The sequence below is a fragment of the Crotalus tigris genome, unplaced genomic scaffold (assembly GCF_016545835.1).
Source record: "Crotalus tigris isolate CLP2741 ecotype Arizona unplaced genomic scaffold, ASM1654583v1 scf7180000017814.3102382, whole genome shotgun sequence".
Classification (NCBI taxonomy): Eukaryota; Metazoa; Chordata; class Lepidosauria; order Squamata; family Viperidae; genus Crotalus; species Crotalus tigris.
The window spans coordinates 2542454-2557148 of NW_024096652.1; the positions used below are offsets into that span (position 1 = coordinate 2542454).

Consider the following 14695-nt stretch of genomic DNA (forward strand, 5'->3'; position numbering starts at 1 on the left):
TAAATTGACCACTTTCAATCTCCTGGACATTATGTTGGTATTCAGATATGCTGGCATAACTTCAGAACTTTTATTCTTTTCTGGTTACTTTCTTCCTATACTTCTGTCACAATTTCATGTAAACACAACCCTATACTCTCTTCAAAGAATAAATACCTTCACAATTTTACAGTCAGCCTTTGTTCTTAATAGTGGTAAAGAGGTAGATAAATTTGTGAAGTGACTATGCTAAAGTCCTATTAATGTGATGTGCAAAAATGCAGATGTCTTTCATTTAGGGATGGAAGATACCCATTTATCTTTGGAATATAGTTTGATTGTCCTCTGACATGATTAACATATTAACATGATGCAATTGCACCTATACTGCAACACATCATATGTTAATTGGATACTTGCTGATCCCTTAATTTTTCCATATACAGAACGGGATGAGGATAAGTTGCTGTATGATGTTTTAAGAATGATGATTATAAAACTAGTGAATTGATAAATGTTCTGTTCTACATACTGATACTCTTATATCAAGTGTTTCTATGGCAAAACTATTGATTACTTTCCAAAGAGTAGTACATAAGGTTGACGTACCACTATATATGAGTAGTCAATTCAATTGTTTTTAACTAATATTCTTGGAGAAACCTTCAGGATGATGTAGAAAGACAAAATGAATAAATGGAGAGGCTAGAATCTTAAATAATAAGCATTTCCGGTGGCAACATTTTTTGTTGATTCCATATAGGGTACCATTCTCTCTGATGAAAGGTCACGTCATGCATCTGGTTGAATGATTATTCCCTGATTTAATTTGATCTAGAATGAAGAGAAAAAAAAACAATGGAGCCAGAAGTGTAAAATAGTTTATAAAAGTTCCAAACAGAACCAAGTCTCTTAGGAAAAATTTACAGTACATTGGTTTAAAGTATTGTTGGAGAGAAATGTTGTAAAATGAATTGTTACCTACTCCCCCAAAAGGCTAATTCTACTGTGGCTTTGGAAAAGTCTGTCTCTTTGCATGTTCTGGAAGCAGAAGATGCTACCTTTAGCTAAAAACTAATCTAGCTTGGAAGAAAACTGAAAGCTGCAAGTGGAAAATATTTGCATAGCATTTTCCTATACTTGAAAGATCAAAGTACTCAATAATAGCCTCCTTTAAAAAAAAAAAAAAGTGCTGTTGGTGCCCACCATATACTTTGGATTTGAACTTCCATAAGGCTAAAGTCCACATCTGGAAGGCATTGTGTTGAAGAAAACCACCACATTAATAAAAAAATTTGACCCTTTATTCAAGGAAAGAACTCTGTAGCCTGTAAGGAATCTAAATTACATGTTTAATTACCAGGGCTGTTTTGCTTAAGGGAGAGGTAGAAAAGGGAGAGAAAAACTGTCTCCTTTCTTATCCTTTTTTTAATATAAGATAATCGTTTTTATTGTGATGGATTTAGCATCTAGGTAGGTAAGAATTAACTATCAATGTAGCCCTTCTTGGATTACGCCATTTTATATGCTGCTTGGCAGTGATAAGATTGTCCACCAAAATCTCCCTTATTATGCAAAATCTCCCTGTCAGGCTAGTTTCCTATAGTTAAGGAGAAAAGAAACATTGTAATTTCAGACTAGTCTATTCTAGGCACCACTTGGATTCCAGAATGATTAATAGTTTTATTGGAGAAAGCTTGGCTACAAAGAAGCAAATGACGCTTGAGCTTTGATCACAAAATTATTTTCCTTTTTCAAAAAAGGGTAAACTGAGGCCAGTTATCAAATATTAAGCGAAACAAAACCTTACCAGTACAGGCCAGAAAGAGTTGATATTTCTTTGCAGTGTATGTAAAATCATTCCTATGCTAGTTTTTTGAAACCTGCCATTGATGTTGCTAAATTGAATGTAAGGGAGAGAAAACCTCCCCGTGTAAAATGCCAGTCTAGCCTGCAAAAAGGACATAACACAAGTCAGTATTTAGTGCAATACAACAGGAGCAGCAGTGGCCATGTATCTCTCAGCTCCTCGGTTTTAGGCAGCAGTTCCCTGGCACAAAGGAGCAGGGGATATGTTCTATAACAAAAGGGTTAGGAACAAAAAAATGTTCAACAAGTTGCAGCTTTGGTGTAAAGTTTGCTGGTGCAAATGCAGGCTTTGCTGGTGGTTCGAGTATTCAGTCAGTGACCTCACTGTAATAATACTTCTGGGCTGCTTCTGTCATTTTCCAATCAGTGGCCCGGAACTCAATGATCTCCAGGAGTAGCAATTGGGACAGGGAGCTGAGACCCTCCTGCAGAAGGAATCCATCACGCAGAAGAGAAAAGAGCTCATCCATCTTCTGACTGTTCATCTTTTCAAGCTGTTCACCAATGCGGTGCAGCTGCAGGACCAGGCAGTCCACCTTAAGGCAAGAAAGCAACAAATATCTTGACGAATTGAGAGCATTACCACACATGTCCCTGAGGATTCTCTTCCAATGTTACCACCCACCAAAACAACAACAACCCACAATTCAAGGCCTATATCAGCTGTCCTCAAGCTATAAGGCCATCCAGATATGGCCATTCTGGCCAGGGATTATGGCAACTGTTCCTTTTCCAGGTGCACACAGCAATAGCTTTATACTTAAAAGTCTGCACTTCTAGTCATATTCTCATTAAACAATACCCATTCTCATTCCTTCTTGGGATTCTGAATGGTTCAATAACTTTTTCAGTACTCTCTTGTTTGTTCCCACCCATTCATTCATTTATCCCTTCCACCGTGTTGCATATATATTCAACATACTTTACAATTTTGTCTGGTTCTTTCATTAGTACAATTCATTGGAATGTAACATGCATCTTACACTAACCAATTGATCTCTACTTTCATAGGTGCCCACAACAATGTAGATGATACCAATTCATACTTTCTAACATACACTGTAACTTTACCCCTTCACTTCCTTGCATGTATTCCCCAACGCCACTCCATAAGACAAGACTGTCTTCATTCAAATCTATTCCACCTTTCCCCATTCTTTTAATTATTCACCAGAACTGTGATTTAACCAAATCCATGTTATCCACACTTTGTTCCAAGAGAACTCACTTCTTCCTCTTTCTGCAGACTATCAGGCTGTGCCAATCGGAAGAGGCAGTCATAAACAGGATTCACCAATGCCATCATGGGCATATTGTTGACCTGTTAAGAGATTGTGGACTTGTCATATTCATAAGCATTTTGGAATGTTTAATCCCCATCTCCAACTTTCAACTTCTTATCAGCACTGGGAGAGTTTAAAAAATTAAGCCACTGTATTAAGTTAAGTAACTAAAAGCTCATGGTATTTTTCACTTATTTAGATGTTACACCTCAGAGTGACCTCCAGAATTTATTGCCTTCCAATGTGTGAAGTTACACTTCACACTTACATTCGAGCAAGTACAACTGCTTGGTTTATGTGCTTTGTAGTCAACACATATGTGGGATCAGGTTGAGGAACATTGCACTCAAATTTTTAGTGGAGTCCTGTGATCTCCTGGCTGTCTCAAGTGGGGTGAGTGGGCTTCTTAAGCACAGCAGTCCATTTGAAGAATGCTTGCCATTCAGAGATTCATTTTGTGCCTCTCATCTACCATATTAACAATGCAATGCAAAGATTGCTTGTTGAATTTTTCAAGGTTTATGGATGCAATTTTAGTCTTCATGACTAGTCTAATTTATCACTTCTTTTTTCCTTATTGCTTGTATTTTTATTCCAAGCTGTATCCCTTGAATACCTCAAGGTCCATTAGTCAAAATGCAGCCATTCTGCAAAAGCATCAGAGACAAACTACCAATGTCAAAAGCACAATGGGTTGGGAATTCTTGTTAGACAATAATTTTTTGGAAATAAGATCAGGATTGCTACGTATCTTACATAGGATTACTCTTTCTGTTAAACCACCTGGGAATACAGATAGTCTTTGATTTATGACTGGTTATTCAACAACCATTCAAAGTTACAATAGACCTCCCAGAGCTACTTACAACCCATTTTTGAAGTTACGATGACCGCACACCCAGTTATATGATCACCTTTTGGGGGCTTGGCAACCAGCTTATCTTTATGACTGCAGTGTCCTGCAGTCATGTGACCACAATTTGTGATTTATTTTTTTTTTGCCAGTTTCCAGTGTTCATTTCCAATTTCCAGGAAAAAAAAAATCACCCATTGGGGAAAATGGATTTGCTTAACAACTGTGGTGTTTGTTTAATGACCAGAACAAACAGTGTAAAAAATATATATATATGGTCTGGTCACAGGATGCCTTGACCTCTGATTGCAATGACTTATGACTAAAATTCTGAGCTCAGCTATGGTCATAAGTTGTGTACTACTGTAAACTGAAGTTACTTAAAATATGTTTTGGGAAAAAGAGAAACATGAGCCAAGACCAGGCCAACTCTGAAGGTTGATCTGAGGCATTTGGATGTTCTCAATAGGGTCCCCTTACCCTCAGGTAGTCAAAGATGTTACAGATAAAAGTGACATAGCAGATCCAGGCTTGGAGGGAATGGGCTCGCAATTCATCACGGTCCTTATATTCTTGCTGCAGTCGGTTGAGAAGGCACCGCCGGAAGATACTTTGGCCTGTTTGTTTGCTTTCCACCTGTGATAAACATCAAGTGCCTATATAAGCTGTATGCAATCAAAATATATTGCAGTCCATGTTCCCCTTATATTGCTCACGTGTACAGTTTCGCAGCAGCTGTTGCACAGCACTCTGACCCAGACAGTAAGTGAACACAAGCAGAGACCAGGGAAAGGGTAAGTCAGGAAAGGGATGCTGAAGGGAACTAGTGATTCCCAGCTGTCAAAAGAGAATGACATGCATCAGACATATATCCATTCCTGTTGGAGCTACAGAGAAGAGCAACAAAGATGATTAGGGGATTGGAGGCTAAAGCATATAAGGAAAGGCAGCTCAATTGGGTATGTTTAGTTTAATGAAGAGAAGGACGAGGGGGGACATGATAGCAATGTTCCAATATCTCAGGGGTTGCCACAAAGAAGATGGAGTCAAGCTATTCTCCAAGGCGCCTGAAGGCAGGACAAGAAGCAACAGATGGAAACTAATCAAGGAGAGAAGCAACCTAGAACTAAGGAGAAACTTCCTGACAGTTAGAAAATTAACCAGTGGAACAACCTACCTCCAGAAGTGGTGAATGCTCCAATCCTGGAAGTTTTTAAGAAGAGACTAGACAGCCATTTGTCTGAAATGGTATAGGGTTTCCTGCCTAAGCAGGGGGTTGGACTAGATGACCTCCAAGTTCCCTTCCAACTTTATTATTATTATTATACATTTGAAAACACCCGATGTGTACAATTGGGGCTTCTGAAGTTTTTCTCTTTGATTTGCACAGACAATCTTCCAGCTCAGCAGGCCCAGGCCTATAGGAAGAATCCAGTATTTTTCCTTTGCCTGTCACTCATGAAATTAGAAGACCGGAAAGGAAGAACTGGATTAAAGTTACTCCAGCAAAATTTCCCATAAACTGCCTTCCAGCCAATAGATACCATGTCTTGCACATCTGCTTCCTGTCTTGGTGGTAGCACAGGTTTACCTAGCCTGGTAACGAAACATTCAGAAACCAACCCACAAGCTTGGAGAACGAACCTTCCCCCTCACAGGATTTTACCTCAGAGGCATCTGCACAGTAGTGAAGAGAAGCAAGTGACAAAACACATGTTGTGGTATTGTAATACAACCCTGTCCCATATACTTGAATACACTAGAAATCTGTCCAACATTTGCTATTTTGGTGCAACTAGGCTTGGAAAGGAGATCTGTGCTCTATATCCATTTCTCTCTCATGCCCACATTGTTCAAACCCCACCCATAGGAAGACAAAACATACATAAAGAAGCAGGAGCCTCTAGGGGCACAAAATGTAGAGGGAGGCAAAACTTAAATGGGTTATTTAGTGAGTTTTGCTCACCAAGTCAGGGGCTGTAGTTGAAGGGATAGATTCAGCTTCTATCCTCTCCTCTGGGCTGGATGCCAAACATGTTCTGCAGCTCAGGCCAAGCCAAGCTCCATCTGTGGAAAGGAAGCGTGGCTGCTGAAAGATAGGCATGCCCAGAACCCTGCTTTAATGCAACCTACAGGCTCCTTTATATGTAATCAACTAATTACACTATGTGGTGTTATATTATTATAGTATATTATGCATACAGCATATTATATGCAGTATGAGGGGAGTATAGCTTTATTGTCTTGTTATTACTATCTTATGTTACATTATACAAGTCTACCTCAAATTAGAAATGGGGACATCATCCCACACCATTCACAGGCATGAAACAATGCTGAGTATCAACAAAGAGAATCCAAGGTATACCGTAGTTGAAATGGTGTTCAACTTTTTACTAATTCTCAGAAGAAGGGCTATTCAGTCGTCCTCACCTGAGTGATGGCATAACAGATGCGCCCGGCCTCTTTACTGAACACACAATCTTTTAAGGACTGGTCCACAATTATATTGGCCACTTTCTCCAGATGAACGCTGCTGGGATCTATAGAACAAGAGGCAACATTCAATTCTAGACTGAAAGAAATGTAAATCCATTTGACAGACATCACATAGGTGGTTCCACATCAAGCCCCATTCCAAGCAAACTTGGGGACATGTACCAAAAAATTTTGCCGGCAAAAGTAGCAACTGGGATACACCAGTTTTTCTTACTTGCATGCCCTACAAGTGTGCTGAACCACACAGTGGCCAATGGCTCAATAAAATAAATACCAAGTGTATTTTGGATTAGATTATTCAACAACTGGGATGCAACTGCAGAAAAAGTCTTATGTATGCATGTGCTCCTGAAGAAAGAGCCTCTAGAGCAGAGTTTAAGGAATCAGAAGGTTTCCATGGCAGCAGGCAATTTCTTCATTTGTCTATAAATTTTAAAGATTGTGTGTTTGAGGGCCAAGGAAGAAATGGAAAGGCAAAGGGGGCGGGGGGAAGAAAGAGCTTCTAACCTTTGAGTGCTGTTTTCAGTAGCTGCTGAACCTCTGAATCAAATGAATATATTTTATAGTCCTCCTTGCTGGTCTCCTCCATTCCTTTCCCTCTTTCAAGTGCTATTAGGTCAGGGAAGCTGCTGAATTCACAGGACCTGTGGTGAGAGGAGAGATCACAAACAGCTCCTTTGAACCAGGGATAGATGGTGCATTGGTTGTTGCCTAGGTGAGGCTCTAGGGCAGTGGTTCTCAACCTGTGGGTCGGGACCCCATTTGGGGTCGAACGACCATTTCACGGGGGTCGCCAAACAACGCAGCCCGCCATTTTTCCCCCCTTTTCCTTAGCTGTGCTACTCCCTTTTATTTCTATTGGCTTTTGAAAGCCAATAGAATAGATTCTCTTGAATAGAGTCTAATTCTATTGGCTTTCAAAAGCCAATAGGAATTGTCCAGGCTGTCTCTGCCCTGCTGAGCCCGCCAAAAATCCCATTCTGCAAATGGTGCTGCACCAGTTGAGTAGTCCTCGGCTTATGACCGGTTGAGTAGTCCTCGACTTACGACCAGTTGGGGGTTGCGGCATTAAAAAGGTTGAGAACCACTGCTCTAGGGCCCGTGCAAAGAGAAAAACAATACTACTGAAGTTGATAAAAGGCAATAAAACCCTTGGATAACAAATGAAAATAAAACAAACCTGGGGAGATTCTCTTCCAACACCGGCAGATAGTATCCCAATTGAATGGCTGCTGTTCCTGCAAAGCTATCTCTCCTTTTTCTGCTATTTGAAAGTAAGGTGCTTTACCGTGCAAAACAATCGAACAACATTGGCTCCCCTACTCCAGTAAGCCAAACGCAGAATTTCTGAATCCAGGGCCGAGCACACTGCTCACTCATCAAAATTCCTCAGTTTTCAGTCAGTCAGGCAAATGTGAGTTGACAAGGCAAGACAGGAATCCACGGAAAACATTTTGAAGATCTGGAATCTACTCAAAGAGTAGAGGTTGGAAGGTATGTTCAAAGAAGAGCAGCTGTGTTAATATTCTATTAACTTCCCAATTAACATCTGGCGTTGGGGCATCTTGAGTGTTCTTCCTGGTCCCTACACCTCTAAGCCCGATTATAGTATCTCTGTTTCACATTCTTTGTTCAATTTCATCTGTTCATTCGCTCACATTTCCTCCCCAAATGTTAACCATTCTTTGTAAAGTACCATTTCCTGAAATGGTTCCCTTTTTTCCCATCCATCAGTACGTTCCCTTGTCTTGAATTCTTCTCCCTTAACTTAATGAAACCCTTGCTTGTATCTCTTCTGCTACCTAACCGCTGCCTTTCCCATTTAACCTTTTTCGAGTTAGGCTATGACATCACGATTTCCCGATCATTCTGGGATCATGATTCCCTAAAACAATAAATGAATCTGTGTAATCCTTCAGAAGTTGCAAAATTGCAATTATCAGCAGTTCCAGCCTGTCTGACTAAGAGGGAGGAACGCTGGGCTCAGCACCCTCAAAAAGCTGACAGGGAATCTACTACAGCTAGACCAGGGGTAGGCAACCTTGGCTCTTTTATGACTCGTGGACTTCAACTCCCAGAATTCTTGAGCCAGCATGGCTCAGCTTGGAAACCTCTCCCTTTCCCCTCAGCATGGCTGGCTCAGGAATTCTGGGAGTTGAAGTCCACGAGTCATAAAAGAGCCAAGGTTACCTACCCCTGAACTAGACCATATTTCAAAGGGAAATTTCCATTTCCAAAAATATACTTATTTCCACCATTATCGCATTAATTGAATATCTACCTCTCTTTCTACTAAAGGCAAAAGTGGAACTGGAGGATGCCCTGCCTTGCCCTGCCCTGCCTCATGACTTTTTCCAATTGGCCTAAGGGAAGAGAGGAAAATGAGAGAAGAAAGATGAGCCCCAGTACTGTATTTCCTCCTCTTCATACTTATAACTCTGATCACCCTTTGCCCACCAACCCCCCAAGTATTCTTCAAGGGAACAAAGCACTGGGAGAAAGTTAACCCAGGCCATCTGCTGGAGGTAGGGTGATATGTGCAAAGCTGGAAGCCTTTCAGATCACACCTCTGTTCTGTCTGGAGAAGCATTTTCTTGTGAAAGTGTAAAAAAGACAAGGCAATCTCCCACAGATTCTCCCAGAGGTTCACAGCTCATAGTCTGAGATGCTTTGCTTGATCATTCTTGATTTGCAGTAATGCACTAAGAAAATCTTGCAAGAGGTTTGCTCACAAAAATAAGGAGATGCTTTAGCACAGGAGGACACACACCACACTAAGTCATAATGTGTGTGGTTGAGTTCTGGCTTAGTATGTTGCATGAACTTAGGTGAATGGAACTTATTCATCAAAGTATGAATTAAATAAATGATAATCTAATAGCATGTTGTGTGAACTCAATTCCAAAAAGGAACAGTTGGAGGCAGCATTCAAAGGCCTGCTTTTGGATATAGCACAACAATTATTTTAAAAATCACCGTTGTTAATATTCTCTAGTTTTTATACTTCATAGCAGCTCTTATCAATCATAAATGATACTGAATTACTGATAAATAAACCATTTTCCAAATGGCTTCCAAAAGAAAATAAAAAGTCCACAATTTTAAAAATCATCATTTGAAACAGGAGATGAAAAGCAGAGTAAGAATTCCTTAGCAAAGATAAAACAGATAAGAGTTAAAAAAAATCCAAAAATCCTTGAGAAAATAAAATCTTCTTTAAGCAACAAGATATAATAAAAGAGACACCAAGCCTTTCTGCCTCAGAAAACTTTCTGTAACTGAGGCATTCTTATGGAGATCTCTATTTTTGAGAGTCCAAGAAAGGCCACTTGTCAATATATAAACATGTGGAGACTGGCAGACCTTCAGACCATGGAATTTTAATGAAACACCAACATGCATTGGACTGTAAAGCACCAAAATATGCCGTCATAAAAATATCTTCAAGATACCATACACTGCCATAGTCTTAATGCATCTTCAAAATGGTCTGAATTAGCAACTTAGCCATTGTATTGTGAAGGCACTAGAGGTTCTAGTGTTCTAACCTATATTCAAAGGTGACTTGAATACATTATAAATTTAACCCAGAGTATAAAACAATCCCTGAATCAAGACTCTCTTGTTGAAGTGACACGGCAGCTGGTGCACGTGAACAATGTTGAAAGATGTTCACTCTGCTTCAACGGACATCATTGCAGCACCAAATGAAACATGCATTGTAATGTTGGCTACGTGACAGAGGGATCTATTTTTTGCTTTTAGAGCAGAAAGATCTGGAGGGTTGGCGTGCATACTGTCACACAGTAAGCTTCACAATGTAATAAAGATTGTAAATTTACAGTGAGTAAATCATGCAGCTGATTTTTGGTGTCATGAACTATAGAAATAATGCCACTTTTTTTTTTACTTTGTGGAAGGCAATCAGTCTTTCACAAGAGTCTGCTGCTCTACTGTGGTCTCTTTATTGAAAAACAGAGTTTAGATGTGTAGAATCTAGTATGACATCTAGCTGTTGGGAGTTTTGCTTGACTAAAAAGTCAGGCTATCAATCAAATAAAAGATAAAATAAAAAGCTTACCCATGCAAAATGAGGAAACTAGCCAGAGGTAGAACAGCCTTCATGTATAGTCACACAACATGCATTGCCATGAACTTACTAAAGGTATGACAACTCCCTTTTTACGACAACTGCTGTCATTAAACAGCAATGTTATTAATGGGAGAGCACAGCCAGCATTGTTATTGCATGGAGAATTCCCAACTGATAAGTCAGTTTCAACACATACCAGAGCAGTCATAGCAATCTTTCTCCTGTGCAGGGCATGTGATCTCTAGCTAGGTTTTAAGATCAATTACTTTTCTGCATAGTCAGCAGTCACTATGGTCAAAGGTCACCCTGTGATTACTCTGACATGTATAGAAACTGTTTTCCCCGCCTTCTGGTTAGAATCTGGAAGCCTGCTAACTTCAATCCAAATTGTATAGGGGGCTGATCTGGTCATGCTAGGGGCACAGCATTGATTTCACATGCAAGAACAGCCCCTAGCATCTATAGCTTAAAAGGATTTTGACCTACAATGAGCAAAAGTGGTTCTCATGTTAGAGAGGCATTGCCAGCAGAAACTACACTGGGTTAGATGGGATCCTGACTAATCTTAGTATAAGGCACTTTAATGTGGTTATACAGAATTTCAGCAAAGGTCCTAATGACAGCTAGCCTAGGTCAAGATGACAGCTAACCAGAAAGTTGCTTTCTGGGCTTATGATTGTGGCCCTGAGATAACATGAGACCATAGAAGAATACTTAAGAACTTTTTCAGAATTTCTGCAGGAGATTCCACTGACAAGCAGCCAATCACTTAGAATATACTTAGCCAAATTCCTAAGCTGGACATACTTGTGTGTGTGTGTACCCAATTCCTACAAGTTCTTCATTCTTTTCAAGTGACCAAATGCATAAACAAATGAGCTGGATCACCGCCCAAATATGTGTTCCCACAATTTATAGCTGCCTAAAATGGTTATCTGACCTTGTTTATAACTACAATTACTTCATCTGGCTGATCCCAAGTGTCTTACAAAAGCAAACACATATAAGCGCATCATCCACAAAAGATAACCTGTTTAAAAGAAAGAGAGACAGTCATCCAAAACCAATACTCATCACTCATCCCAGGTACAATGGTTGGGTCCCAAATTACTCTTTGAAAAAGACAGGTCTTGACTAACTTTCCAAACATCATACATCAGGACATAGATCATAGTTCTGAAGGTAAGTTGTACCACAGGGATGGAGAAAGTTTTCCACCAAATCTTCTCTAGTTGTACCTCATGAGTAAAGAAGTTCTCAACCAGCACACCCTGCCAACATGCCATAGGCCAGCAGATTCTTTCTGGGATAAGCAGTCTAAAGTAGGGGTCCCCAACCCCCAGTCCGTGGATCAGCACCAGTCCGTGGCATGCCAGAAACCGGACCATGCAAACAAGCGAAGCCCCATCCACGGGATGCAGGCAGCACACAAAACCATACCCCCTCCAGTCCCCAGAAAAACCTCTCTTTAGAGAATCGGTCCCAGGTGCCCAAAAGATTGGGGGCTGCTGATCTAGAGGCTGTAACCTATTTCAGGAATGGCCAAAAGCTCTCAGGGCCACAGTTCTCACTAGCTGTTCCACAGCAGCTATGAATTCGGGGCTCTCATATTATGAATGAGCTCTTTTGGGGGGAACGCAATGCCACACAGAACTACAGTTGCTTGATGCCCAACTTCTGGAACACCAACCCTCCAAAGATCAGACTAGCCCCAACCCCGCTGGCCTTTCCTAAAGGCTTGAAGATGAATGCTCCAACACTGGAAGTTTTTAAGAAGAGACTGGACAGCCATTTGTCCAAAATGGTATAGGGTTACCTGCCTGAGCAGGGGTTGGACTTGATGACCTCCAAGGTCCCTTCCAACTTTATTATTATTATTATTATTATTATTACTGTTGTTGTTGTTGTCTTATTTTGTGCCTGCGTCCTAGATGTGTTAATAGATATCTTTTCAGGATTTTTCCCACTGTGTGTTTTATGTATATATTTTTACTCATTTAATATTGTAAGTCACCTAGCATCATGTATTTGAAATAAGTGTCTACACAGATTAAATACACAACAATGTTGGTTCTATTCCAACTCCTGAAAACAACTTTTTTTGGGGGGAAAGACACCAAAAGGCAACCACTTCAATACTGTTGCCTACGATGTGATGCTGATGTGTTCAACAAGTCCCTGGGAGTGGAGCAAAACCAGAGAGACTCTTCATTCCTCTTTTAAACCTACCTATAAAAACACTGACTGATACAATCCAACAAATTAACCACAAAGACTTTTGAGTGTGGGCGGATGGCTCTACAGCTACTCCTAACTTATAACAGTTCATTTAGTGACCTATTCAAAGTTACAACAGCACTGAAAAAAAGACTTATGACCATTTCTTTGCAGCATCTCCATGGTCACATGATCAAAAATTAAATTGCTTGGCCACTGATTCATATTTATGATTGTTGCAGTAGCCCAGGGTCACATGATCCGCTTTTGAGTTCTTCTGACAAGCAAAGTCAATGGGGAAGCCAGATTCACTTAACAACCGTGTTACTAACTTAACTGCAGTGATTCGTTTAATAAGTGGGGCAAGAAAGGTGGTAAAATGGGGCTAAACTCACCACAAATGTCACTTAGCAACATAAATGTTGGGCTCAATTGTGGTCGTAAGTCAAGGACTACCTGTACTTTAAAAATCAGCTTTTCAACAGGGAAGCCAACTTATCAAGGGGGAGGAAAGACCCATCACCTCAAAAAGACCCGCACCCCGAGTTTCTTAGGCAGGCCCGAGAAAGCGAGAAGGAGAAGTTGGACGGACACCCACCTGCTCTCTCGCCTTCTACACCTCCGGGGTCAGCAGGGCCGCGCTGGCATCTTGACGCTGGGAAAACGCGCCCCCGGGGCCCCTAATACTTTTTGGGGTCTGGCTCGGGTCGCTGGAGATATATCAGAAAAAAGCCCACCACCAAAAAGAGCAGCATCAGCAGCAAGAAAGGCAGCAGCTCAAGCATGGAGTGCAAGTGCAGGATGGGCATCCTTTGGCTATTGGCCCCGGCGGCCCCGCCACCGGCAGAAGCGCCCAGCTGGCCTCGAGCAGCCGTCTCGCGCACGCGCGCGCCCCTCCGGCAAGGCAGAGGCCGCTCTCGCCCTTCACTCACTTTGGGCTCCGACGGCAACTCCTGAAACTCAGTTGCTGAGGGGGGGGGTGCACTTTCCTCCCCCCTTTGTTTACACAGCCAGAGGTTTCCTCCTAGGTCATTTCCTTGCCAAGGTGCGTGGAAGGAGGGAGAGAGAGTGAGAGTGACAGTGTACCTGCAACAGCGCCTCCTGCTGGCAAATGAAGGTACCCTCCTTTAAACCAAGATTCTGAAGAGGCTTGCAAGAGTTAACTTCTCGAATGAAGGCAAAATAAGTCCCAGGAGGATAATGTTGCAGGATCCAATCTGGGTCGGTCACTGGGACCAGAGGGCTCCAGGATGAGCTCCAGCATGAGTCCGAAGGCTCGGAAGCCTAACTATCTGGTCCCGGTGACCGATCCAGATTTCATCCTGCAAGAATTAACCTGTTTGGTTGCCTTTCCATACTAGAATCTGAGATCCAACAGCTAAAGCCTGAATCGGAAATAAGAAACACCAGTTAAACACACAGTCAGAGACAAAATAAGTAATTGGTCCAGCAGCCAATTACTAATGTCTCATGAATGATATACATTAACTGAAATAATTACTGGCACAGATTAACAATATGTAGACTTTATTCAACTCCCATAAATTCAAACGAACATAGATAGTTCTGAGAATTAATGAGAGTTGTAAAACATGGAGAAATTCTGACAAAATCCAGGAATCAGAGATCACCATAATTAAAATTAAGTATAAGTGGGTTGATTACTAATCTCTCATAATATATAAAACCATATGCTTAATATGACATAAATATTGCATCCATCAAATTCCTTTATGGTTTGTATCTCTTTCTCTCTCTCTCTCTCTCTCTCTCTCTCTCTCTCTCTCTACACACACACACACACACACACACACACACACACACAGAGAGAGACAGAAATATTATCCTGGGCATATTCATTATATACACCATACTTTCAAAGTCTTTTTTAAAATCTCATGT

At 41.0% G+C, this 14695-nt stretch overlaps 1 protein-coding gene across 3 annotated transcripts; it reads right to left on the bottom strand.

Annotated features, from left to right (window-relative positions):
- Nucleotides 1-842: 842 nt before the first annotated feature.
- On the bottom strand, nucleotides 843-13873 carry MIF4GD (MIF4G domain containing). Of its 3 annotated transcripts, none has more exons than XM_039342922.1 (6): nucleotides 13392-13851; nucleotides 6991-7127; nucleotides 6418-6527; nucleotides 4465-4620; nucleotides 3077-3169; nucleotides 843-2384 (listed from the first exon to the last, which is right to left on the bottom strand). In XM_039342922.1, exons 2-6 carry the CDS (start codon nucleotides 7070-7072, stop codon nucleotides 2157-2159), a joined length of 669 nt encoding a protein of 222 aa, XP_039198856.1. In that variant the 5' UTR covers nucleotides 7073-7127; nucleotides 13392-13851; the 3' UTR covers nucleotides 843-2156. The 3 variants fall into 3 exon arrangements, with proteins under 3 accessions (XP_039198856.1, XP_039198855.1, XP_039198857.1); XM_039342921.1 differs by having other exon boundaries at nucleotides 2157-2384; nucleotides 13726-13873; XM_039342923.1 differs by lacking the exon at nucleotides 13392-13851 and adding an exon at nucleotides 7664-8509 and having other exon boundaries at nucleotides 2157-2384.
- Between the last annotated feature and the right edge of the window lie 822 nt (nucleotides 13874-14695).

Coding starts and splice junctions, on each gene's coding strand:
- MIF4GD (XM_039342922.1), bottom strand. CDS start 7,072: ATGGAGGAGACCAGCAAGGAGGACTATAAAATATATTCATTTGATTCA. Junction 6,528..6,990: donor ACTGAAAACAGCACTCAAAG/GTTAGAAGCTCT, acceptor CTTGTTCTATAG/ATCCCAGCAGCGTTCATCTG. Junction 4,621..6,417: donor TCTGTTATGCCATCACTCAG/GTGAGGACGACT, acceptor TGTTTATCACAG/GTGGAAAGCAAACAAACAGG.